Source organism: Halyomorpha halys, unplaced genomic scaffold, assembly GCF_000696795.3.
Source record: "Halyomorpha halys isolate HHAL.00 unplaced genomic scaffold, Hhal_1.1 Scaffold33.1, whole genome shotgun sequence".
NCBI classification, from domain to species: Eukaryota; Metazoa; Arthropoda; class Insecta; order Hemiptera; family Pentatomidae; genus Halyomorpha; species Halyomorpha halys.
The window spans coordinates 426170-438312 of NW_027109698.1; the positions used below are offsets into that span (position 1 = coordinate 426170).

At 30.0% G+C, this 12143-nt stretch overlaps 2 protein-coding genes across 2 annotated transcripts in view; one reads left to right on the top strand and one right to left on the bottom strand.

Annotated features, from left to right (window-relative positions):
* Nucleotides 1–3420, bottom strand: part of Nup160 (nuclear pore complex protein Nup160) — a 29853-nt gene extending 26433 nt beyond the window's left edge. Inside the window, exons 1-3 of the mRNA XM_014428509.2 lie at nt 3188–3420; nt 1838–1928; nt 255–462 (exon numbers count right to left, since the gene is read on the bottom strand). Of these exons, the coding sequence (XP_014283995.1) occupies nt 255–462; nt 1838–1928; nt 3188–3284 (396 nt within the window). The 5' untranslated portion in view covers nt 3285–3420. The remainder of the gene's footprint in view (nt 1–254; nt 463–1837; nt 1929–3187) is intronic.
* A 6763-nt stretch (nt 3421–10183) lies between these two features.
* LOC136795036 (uncharacterized) overlaps nt 10184–12143 on the top strand; it is a 3205-nt gene continuing 1245 nt past the window's right edge. Inside the window, exons 1-2 of the mRNA XM_067047892.1 lie at nt 10184–10443; nt 11509–11672. Of these exons, the coding sequence (XP_066903993.1) occupies nt 10409–10443; nt 11509–11672 (199 nt within the window). The 5' untranslated portion in view covers nt 10184–10408. The remainder of the gene's footprint in view (nt 10444–11508; nt 11673–12143) is intronic.

Below are 12143 nucleotides of genomic sequence, written 5' to 3' on the forward strand. Positions count from 1 at the left end.
TATATATATATATAATAGAACAAATAATTGAGGAGCTACATTAACAGCGCACATATCCAATCCAAAAACTTTTCCAGTAAGGTAAAAACATAAATGAGAGTATTATTAAAAAAAATATCATAATTAAACCTACCAAGAGAAGGAGGTTTATTTGTTCTACTTTGATTATACTGAGCTAAGGAAAAATCAGGTTTAATGCAATAGATATTCTAAATGTTAATAATAGTACAATGAGACATTACGTATTCAAATACCTTTTTCAGCAGTTTTTCAGGATGTGGGTATGTGAAAACATGAAGACTAGAAACTGTAGGAACAAGAATAATCAGTCTTTTCATGGTTTCAACAATAGTCAAACCATCCAACACTTGACTATCAGTAAACTTGTATCTAATCTGATTGCCATGCAATGTTACATCAAGGTATTCTTCAACCATTTCAAGTACATTTCCCTCAGTTCTCCTAAACAAAAAATTGAAAATAATTTAATTTTTAGAAAGTTTTTAATTTCATGAATGATTATATTGACATTCTTACATCATTTACAAATATATTAAGTTCTTCATATAATCTTGAAATTAGGGAACAGTTCAAACTGTCTATAAATAGAAAAAAATATTATGGGAGCACAAACAACATTAAGAATGTGAATACCTATAGTCTAAAAGTAAAAGACTATTTTAGGGCCGAAAATGGCCAACATACTTTAACAAGAATCTTCAATGGTATAATTACAATATACCACCAATATTAAAGTAATAGTATTATTCAAAAGAGACATACTCGAATCTCAGTCGATGCATACTGACACAAAAAGAAGATAAAAAATTGCAAACATCGAGGTAGAAAAAGAGCATGAGAAAATAGAAAAATATCAAAAAAATAATTTAATATCAACAATAAAAACCTGACTACAGAATAACACTATCTCAGAATTTTACTGCATATATATTTTTACAAATTTTTCTATTTACAATAAACTAGAATGGTTAGTCTGAAGAGACACTAAGAGGTCATCTTAGCAACCTCATAACTGCAGCAGTGCAAGTTCGATTCCAGCCTCGGCTGGTTGACTTTTATTTTATGGCGGTTCCATGGAATGAAAACTTGACCCTCCCAATCTGGTTAGAATCTTTTTCCTGTATGTCAAACATGACCTGGTAAGGGCTTAACAAAAAAAAAAAATCATTAGACTGAGGAAGATATAAATCAGTGAACGTAAATCATTAGTTAGTGTTCAGTCGAAAGGCCTGGGGTTTTATGGTTTGGGGATCCTTTACTTATGTGAAAGTGACAAGGAGCGCCATCTACTCACAAAAGAAACTGCTAGAATTGGCACTATCAAGGAGGAAAAGGGGCAATCAGACCAGATAGTGCTAATCCCTGAGAGTTTGAACCCGAAGATTTTGCAGGGACCTCTGGCCTGTGCTCACTCAGTTACAATCCCTAGATCAGAGATGTCCAGCTAAACAGGCAGAGAGTGTGGCAATGGGGCCACCATAGAATGGCAGTGTGGGCCGTATAGGCCAGTACACCAACTAGCAGCAAAACATCCCAGAAAAGGTGACCCATCTCATATGGGATTCCAGCCGCTCACACCAAGGAAGAGGCCATTTTTCTACTAAACACAAAATGGTGACCCTCACTATCGATAGATACAGACACATCATCAAAAACGGAAAAGAGTTTTTTATTTTAACAACACTGTATTAAAAGCACAGATTATCTTTGAATTAATCAGTTTTAATAATATTTTGCATGGTATGCAAATTTAATACTCTCTTCTATAGGTGTATCCACCTTTACTACACATTTTCAAATTGGAAAAATAACTTACCAATAAATGAATCTATTAGGAATCTTTTTGTATGCATAAGCTCCTGCTCTTTGTTGAGTTTTTATGTCCTGAAGAGTGCTTGCGATTCCTCCTATAACAAAATTATATAACAATCATTATTCAGAACAATTAATCATTAATGTTCATTATTGGACTGGTACCACAGATTTCAGTATTATTATTAATACACTAACGATATAGGAAACCCTTCATCATCTTGACCCTATATGAATAGTACCACAATAGAGATTATGGTGATATATTCCCCATTAATGAATTTTTACTAACATTATAGCAATATAATGTTTCTGCAAAGAAAACCTTCCACCAGTGTAAAAAAAGTAAAATGCACCCCAAACATTTTTACATTTAATATTCAGTAAGCTAAATACTTCAGAACTTCAAGCAAATATAAGTTTTACAATAATTAGTAAAATACTAGGAATTATAAATAAATTTTAAAATGAACTCTTTCAACAAATAAATTCAAAAAGGAATACCCTCACAATATTTTACATGAAAAATTCAAATTTCTATTTAAAACTAGATGAAGTTCTATTTTTGTAAATATTTAAAATTTATTAAAAGTATAACAAACCATAGTTTACTTGTCACCACATATGCCTGAATTCACTGTAAAACAAACCACTAACATATACTGCTGGTATTCGGAATCTCAAACTTAATCTTACTTAAATTGACAACTTGCAATTTTTAGATTTCTGAACAGTGCGCTGATATAACTGCTGAATGAAGGCCGTGTTCTAAAAATATTATTTTAAACAAATGCCAGAATGACAACTAATTTCAAGAGTCTGTTTAATTAGAACTACGCTTCTTTGAAAATCATCTATGCCAAGTTTTCTGAGTAAATAATCATTTTAATTTCTAAAAAACATTAAAGCTAATATCTTGAACATCCAAAAAGACCAATATTCCTAGTAGTTCTGACTATAAATCTAGTTCCACTCCCAAATGCAATTCCATCCACCATTAATACTAAGAAAAACACCTGAACCAGTATTTATCACCACTAATCCACAATCACCTTGCCACCTCGAAATTATCAGGAACTCCCTATTCTCAAAACTATTCCATAGATTTCGATAACACCATTTGTTCAGACCACAGTATCTACTCATGGAAGATTACTAATAAAATCAACCCACAACCTACTTTGGGAAAGTAGGTATGTAGTTTTTATTTTCAAAAAAATGAAAATAAAAACTACATATCCTTTACCACTTTATAATCCTTGATATACCATAAAAAATGGTGTTTCCTCAATTTATCCATTGATCCTGGTTTAAATAATAGTTGCAGATCATCAGAGAAAATAAATTAACAAACCTGGATTCAAATTTATTTCATTCCAATCTTCATGTCCTTTTCTTATATAGACTTCTTTGTGCAAAGTATCAGCACCATAAAAATCACTTCCAGACATAATAAAATTTAAATATATATACTTTATAAATTAATACTATATGACTAAAATGTTTATAATGAAGTTTCTAAATCATTTATATGAGAAACCGCCTAAGGGGATATTCAAACATTCAAATATCGGCAGACGGTAGGTTACAGTCTGATATCGATATTGTTGAATCAAAACAATATAAATTGGGCAACAACCACAGTGGGCAAAAATATATTTGAAGTGAATTATCAGATCAGAAATGCTCATCAAAATGGAGCTATTCATTTTACGGTATATTGATTCTTTTTAAAGATATTTATTTCCAGATGAACGCAATTCATAAATTAATTAGGTATTGCTAGTTAAGAGCGGGTTAAGCATGATACGTCGAAGACTAATTAATTACCCAGCTAGCTTTTATACAATTTTCTTCATCGTCATCATCATCATGCTCTCTGTTTCTCAGCCTGGAGAAGCTTTGGTTCAAGCTGGTCAGTCATCACGACCCCGAGCCATGGGCGTTGATGACCTCAGGGTTTTACGCCCTCAAGCCCCAAACAACAACGACCTCGAGCCATTCCTTTCGTGGAGTTCACTCTTTCCTTCATTTATCCAAGCCTGGAAATGTGATCCTTCCATAAAAGTTAAGGTCTTCAGACAAAACCTCGCTCTAAAAATAAGCCTCACGGTGCAAACGTATGGAATTAGCTTTCCTGAAAGTCAGTATTTGCTTGAAAATGTTTTGACCTATCCATAGTACTGGCATACATTTTTACAAAATCTTTGAATTTCCAAATGCCATATTCTGTAAAGACTTTTTAATTGAGCATAATATTATTTTCTATTAGCTTCTATTCGCATTGATCACTATCAGTGGTGATTTTACTGCCGATGTAGATGATGATTTCGATGGAGTGAGGTAATAGACATTTCCTTTGTAATACCTAAAACAGAAAAAAAAATTGAATATTTTGACTGACTGAAGACATAGCCTATTGTCTAAAAGCATTTCCTGTTTTCTCCCATATGTTGAGAAATTCACTAAGAAAGTACACTTTAATGCACTTTTAAGCGACCTAATTTCCGATGGAGCCCCCCTTTGCTTCAAGTTGGGAGAAGGTGTGGTCTGCAATAGTTTGTTTCTAGCTTAGTGGTCCACAGACCTCAACGAGCTGGGAACAAACCACTGACTGACATTAATTGATTGTAATTATATATTAGTGTGTCCAGAGTTTCTAAAAATGACTGAGGTTCCTTAACATAATACAGGTCAAGAGTTAATGAAACTAACCGCGTAATATCGGCGATGTAGCGGGGGAAGAACAATATAAATCACTGGAAGAATTATACCTGCATGTATGAAATAAAAAAATGTTTAATTTAAAAAAAAAGGAAATCGTACATGTATAATATTGTCATAAAAAAAAAAAATCTTTAGTTTATTGACATTTTACTAATTCCTGTTATTGATTCTCAAAAAAGATTAGTTATTTTAACACACAACAGAAGACGGATGACGACATAGCGTCGTCGAGCAGTGAAGTTTTGGGAGCATGTGTGATGATCGTCAAGGGAGGTCACTTTTCTAGCTTGCGTTTGGAGCAGTGGGGAGAGCTGTAGCACCTCTCTTTCACCTTGATTTGTCCCGAATCGTGTTAAGTACTGTCCTAGTTTCCACCACTTACGATCGTTCTGAGTTATGCCACCATTAAGAATTTTTATATTTTTCTAATATCGAATATTTTTTGAAGTATAGAAATTTATTTACTTATGTATTCTTTTATTTTACATACTTCTAATAACAATATTTAATGATCAAAATTTTTTTGTATTAATTTCTTTTATTTAAAAAAAATTTTTTTTTTATATTGTCTTGAATTATTTCACGATGTCTAAGTGTTTTATAGAAAATGTGATATACAATAACTTTCTAGAGCCCTTATTCAATAATTCACTTTAAAAAACCCGCCCAAAATTTATGAATCCGCTGATTGAGTGGCATACGCACTACTATTGTCCTCATGCTTAAAAACAGGTATTTAAACTTTATTTGGCTAAATAAATTACATTTTATGCATTTAAATTAAAATACTTATTTTATAATTATAATTAAACGGAAAAAAATATGTATTAAAAATCTTGGCTCTTAAGTGGTTTTTCAGGAGACGCCCCCGGTCAAAGTGTTACGTTTAACTAGATTACTTTGCCATAACTTCATAATTTTTGATTTAACGAAAGCTACTTTAAAACATTTTATGGGGTCAAAATTTATATTCCCCCTTTATAAGTCCCTTCATCAAGACGTGACAAAAAAAGTAAGAAATTATATGCACATTACCTACGTGCTTGTTTCTTCAATTACACTTTGTTCTACAGTATGGTGATTCTAAAAAAATAAAGACTATACAATGATTTAATTTTAAGATTATTCATCAAAGATTGAGACGAGGGATTGGTCTGCATTATATTCGAATCAGCGGTATAATGAGCCGTGTTATATCGGGAGTCCACTGTTGTTAAAGAATGACTTTTAATCATCTTATTTAATTTCATTTCTTCTTAGATAGTTTCTCATGTAAAAATTATAATTGATTTCTTTAAAAATTTCCTGAATATGACGAATAATTTGATTTGATTTATTTTATTGTGACTGTGTAATTTGTACTCATTTGTGATTTGAATTTTTTTTTTCGCCTGCGAAAGTCTATTTTTAAATTTTGAAAATCTATATTACGATGCAAATATTGATGATTAATTTTGTAACAAAGTATCTTTTTTTTTCTAGACTTACATTACAGTTTTTTTGGGATAATCATAGGTATAAAATATCCAAAGGACTGGAATTGGAATATTCTATTAAATCTAAAAAAAAACACTCTCTTAACCTAATCTAAAAAATCTATTGCTGAAATGAATATCCTGATAGTACGATATTAAATGTCAGTTTACTCATTGTTAATGGCTCTGGTAGCTGTCTTTTAGAGCCATATCATCAAATATGATCGCCAACTCGGAATCTTGGCTTTAGTTCACCATCAAAGGAAAAACTATTAGCTTTTTTGCAATAGAAACAATTTTCAAGGATCAATATTATAGTACTTTATCGTGCGTAAGAGGTATGTTAATATTGTTAGATTATTTTATAATGCAATATTAATAATATTACATTAATATTAAATTACGTATAACGTTAATATTATAATATTAACGTTCCTCGCACAAAACATTAAAATCCCTGCAGAAGAAAAGAAGGGGATGTAGTAGAGGGGAGGAAGATCCAGAATACAATACCCTGTGACCTAGCCCTCAGGACAAAAGTATTTCCTTCCCTGTACTTCACTCCCCTAAGAATCTGGCCCAGGCTTAGACAGCTGCATCTCTTGACCGTTTCCATAGGTAAGTAAATTTTTTTTTTTACAATCTCAATAATTTAGTTATTTATTTTCATCGTGATTATTCATTAAATTAAATTGGATTTCATTTGGGCCAAATCTGTGATATTACTTTTTTAAAACTCTTTTTTTTATAAGTAAATCCTTTTGTTTTCTTTTATATATATACATATATATAAGAAAACAAAAGTGAATAAAAAATCACCTTTTTTGTTTTAAATATCCTAATTAAGTTACCAAACTGTCTTGATTAAGATTTCGTTGTGAAATTTATATTATTAATAATCTTTAATAAAAGATGCTTATTTGTTTGTTTATTATTACTGGACCATGTCCTAATATAATAATACGTAAGAGTACACGTTGAAAGCAAAAATTAACTCATTAAAATTATATAATGAAACTTTAATAAAGTAATTAAAAAATACATAACATATCTAAAATATACACTCACATAGCTTTATTTACCACTTTTCCTGCTAAGACCAACGCCATAATTTCATGCTCTATCTTTACTCTTATTTTGTTTATTTATTTAGTTTGTTTTAATTCAAAATTTCGAATTGATGAAAAAAGTATAAAGGAAAATTTAACGGTTTTTGAGGAAAAATTGAGGTATATGTACTCTGAAAAAGTGGGAACAAATATCTCCAATCCGCATCTTCCTTATACTGATCCGTTTTAAACGATTTTTTTTTGTATATAGATTTCAATTGTCTTGAATATGCCAGTATAAAACACTATTTTTGAAATCTTATTTTTTGTGTTTTAGATAATTTTATTACCTATCAAATATATAAATAGGTTACCATAAAATATAAAATTTTTAGATCGGAAGTAGATAGTCCGGGTGGCAGTCAATCAAGGTACCAAAATTGTTAAAGAAAATTTTGATACCTTTATTGACTGCCACCCGGACTATCTTCCTCCAATCTACTTAAAAGGCCAACTATCTTCTTCCAATATAAAATTTTTAGTTATGCGCACATAAATTTTCATTACTTTAAATAAAAATTACTACTTTTATTCGAGGATTAATGTTATGCGTGAAAAGTTAAAGGACTTTACGTAGAAGACTTAAAATAACTACATTCTGGAGAAATACATGTTTTTTTGATATTCTGCAGCAATTATTAGGCACAGAGTGCCCGATTTGGTAAACAGGCATCGAAGGTTAGAATTCAATATAAAAAAAAAAAAAAACGCAATAAAATCGGCCGACACGTTCGTGAGAACGTCGTGTCGGAGACAATGACCGAAAATAATTTTTTTCCTACAGGGTGCTCTAAAAAGGTTAGATCCATTGAAAACGTCCCATCGAAAATTTGATCCGTTTGCAATACTCTCTTTATCTACTTAGTAAAGAAATAAAAAAATATATACATATTTATGTAAATCATGATTGTATAAGTGGCCCCGTCAAAATCATAAAATTAGAGTCAAAATTTAAAGATGCATATCCAGACCCTTATTTTTTGAAATACATTAATATAGTTTAGTTCTTTATTTTCCGTTGTACCGGATCTTTCAGATAACCGGTATTTGTTTCTTATAGCAAGGAAACAAAACCGGTTGGATTGAACACAACTGGGTATGGGATGGGTTTGGGTCCTATATTGGTAAGTGAACTTCATAAAATTAACATCCCGCCTCACATTCATTGTTTATTAATATATATTTTAATTTAAATAATGGATCTAATTTTCTTAAACTCAAAATGTACATTTAATAACCCTTACAGGGTTTATCTTATTGAGTCAATATTATATAAGGTAATCCTAAATATTATTTCAATATTATGTAAGTTATCTTCCTACTTTCACATGTTAATGTTCACTGTTCCGAATTTTTTTTCAAATTAATTTATATTTGAAATATTAGTTATAGATATAAACTAAATTATATTAAAAAGGCGTCTATCATATGGCAAAGTGTAATAACAAACCTTAATAAATAATTCGATTCCAATGAAGAAATTTGGTTATATGAAATTGTTTTCCTTTAATGTCCTTTTTTAGAATTATTTTCTCTGATTGGATTTGAATTAGGACATTTTAAATTTTATCAAAACCAAAACCGTTTCGTTACCATTTCTTCATTATAAAATAGATAGATACATATCAGTAAACGTCCTGTATTAAAGAATTTTTTGTATTATAAGAACTTTTTTTAAATAAAACAAAATGTCTTAAATAATAAATTAACCTTCCCGTTTTATTGTAATAATTATCTACAGTTGATTATAAGCTAATCCAGAAATAATAATTTCTATCAAGCTACCAACTATCCATTATTAATTTATTGTAGTTAAAAGGTTAATTTCCAATTGAAGAGCTTGGATTGGTATATTTATATTTAATTATTTCATATTTATTAGCTACATTTTACGTTTAAACATAAATACTGATAAATATACCTTTTAATCTTGCAGTAATATTGACTAAAAATAACACTTTTTCAGTAATATTGAATAAGCTTCAGTAAAAATCAAATAGTTTCAAATTTCAGTCAATATTGTTGCTTGAATCTACTTATTTAATATTTACCCTCAGATGTAAATATATTGACACAATTCGATATTACTGAGTCAATAATATGGAATGTCTCAGGCAGCGATACCCAAACTTTTTTGCCACGGCACCCTTTTTGGGATAACAAAATTCGCGGCACCCTTGTCGAACTAAAAAAAAAAATAAATTTTCGTTTGCACCCCTGAATATACGCCAGGGGTACTCCAGGATCCCGCGGCATTTACTTTGGAAACCGCTGCTGTAGGGACCCTTTACCCTAAGGAACATTAAGGTGTTAGATATAATATATATTATAATAACGTATTCAAGAAAAAGGTATTTAGGTAATTTAAGGAAAGAGAATATTTTAAGCTTTCAAGTTAAATTAAACTTGTTTAGATTTTCATTGTTTAGTAAAAATAGTTTGGTATAACCAACGAAGAATTGGAAATACATAAAATTCATCTCTAAAACTTAAGCTATGATTTGTAAATCCAAAGTGTAGATGTTGAACATATGAATTCCCAAAATTGACAATTGCACCCATTTTTTCACATTGAAAATATTAACATTTATTTGCAAGATGAAGTCATTTAATCATTAATTTACCTTTTAACATGAATGTTTTCAATAATATATCTATACATGAATTTTTGACGAATATATTCAAAACTGTAAAAGGCTTTTCCCTTTTTAATTCCGCTCCCAAGCTTGTATCTATATAAATAGTTATATAAAACTATACATGTACATGCTTTAATCTGGCTCCAATAATGTAATTCCATTTTAACAAGCAGTGAAATAAATTTAACTTAAAGCTTCTACGTGATTTAAGATGGGCAAAAACAATTCATGTTTCATAAAACTTTTTTTTTTTTTTTATTGTTTACTTGATACTTTATAAAGACACAACTTTATAAATTTCTCCTGTCTTAAAGAGCATGTGTAATACTTTTTAATTTTATGAGTGTTCAGAAACATTTTAAGACATTGACTTTTAAAACTAAATAGACAAATTAGATCTTTTGGGAAAATTAATTTTGTATTGAAACTAAAGTTACAACAAAAAAAAGTCCAGAAACATTGGGTGTCTGAATAGCCTGAATTCCTACCTCTATGTTTAACGGTTATATTTAAATTTCGCGCCTCGAGAGTCAAGCGACTCTCCATTACTGTTCTAGTCTAAGCATTGGGATTGTTGTGTTCTGTTAAGTTTTAGCTACATTAGTTAGATTGTATTGTATGTAAAATGGATCGCAATCAATGGAGTAGAAATGTACTTGAGTAAGTATTATTGAATTATCTATTGTTTAAATAGATATGTAATTGTAAGTGAAAATGTATCAGTTGTGTATTACTTTTTTTTTTTTTTTTATGATGTAGCAGAAATTACTAAGGATATAGAAATATATATTAGGTGTGTCTGCTTATAGTATTTAGTCCAATTGTCCCGAAACTGTAGGCTGTATCTTCTTGATCAAGATGATTTTTTTTCCATGTCTTTATAAAGCTTTATATATAATTAAATTTTTTAAATAAGTATCTTGTAAGTTTTCATCTATTCTTGAGTTAATTGAACTTTTCAAAAACGTGTGGACTGGTTTCTATTGAAACCCAAATTCCCATTCCAATATATTACAAATTCCAATTTTATATGTATATATATCCCAGGAGAGGTGTAGCCTTGAGCATTTTGCTCACATTGGGAAATAAGCGTCAATATTTTCCTTGTATTTCAGCTGTTTTGTTGATACTTTTATCTACCTTTAGGTAACCCTTTGTTATTATTATTGCAGATTGTTTATATTACTCCCTCTTTTACCTTCCCATGCATACTGAATTCAGTTTTGCTCTGACCTTGCAAAGGTAAGACTGAGCATTTCTCTTATCAGTACACTCCTAACATGACACCTTTTTTTTCTCAGTTGAGCATTTTGCTCACCTGGGCAACTCCTGCATTTCTTATTTTAAATTATGAACCAAGGCTAGAAGATCTTATATCTTTTACGAAATATGGATTCTTCAGCCTCTGATGGAAGAGCCACAGTTTACAATTTCATTTTTAAATTGTATTGAAAGTAATCGTAAAGATTTTTGTTATTATCACATCTAATTATATAAAATTAAAAAAAAAAAAATAGTACAAATCGACTACTATGAGGTAAAAAAGTAGGAGAGTAAAAAAGGCCCACAGGACAAAAAAGTAGGAGACTCCTGACAGGATATTATTTTCCATAAAATAGGATTATTTGAGTGGAAGTTATAAAGGATTTTATTATTGATATAAATTTCTGAATGATTATTGATTCTATTTAGAGAACTATTTCATGTATATTCACTTCATTTCAGACATCAAATTGAACAGTGGAGGGAAGAAAGGGCCCAAAAAATGGCTGCCAGACTCCAACTTAATTCAAGCAAACCTAGAACAATATCATCAAATGTTTTGGGTTATATGAACTATAGGCAGCCAATGACTGTTCAGCCTGGTTTTAGACAGCACCATGGAGAAGGTTAAACAAGCTTATTTATTGTTAGTTAATTATCAACTTGGAGAGGAAAAATATTCTTTGTTTAAGAAAAAGAGCATAAGAATATTGCCACATAGTATAGTAAAAATAGCTGAAAGTTTTGCTGTGTTAAGGAGCATGTTTAAATTAATTTCTGGCAAGAGATTGTTATGTAAAAATGTTTAAAAAATACGATAGTAAAAAGTTTACCATTTTCTGAGCGGTGCGTAGACCTCATACAGCAAAATTTTCAAAATAGACCCTTTATATTTTCAGAGCTTAACTATTTTTAGTAGCTGAAATATCACTATACAATGCTTTGTAGAATATTTAATAAAATTCAATTTATATTTAATAAGAATTTAATTTATTTTGGCAGATTCCATGAAAAAATACTATTCCTAGGAAAAATAATCTTAATATACTTTTTAATGGATGGTCTACTTTATGAGCTTCAAATTAAGTTTTAAGAGA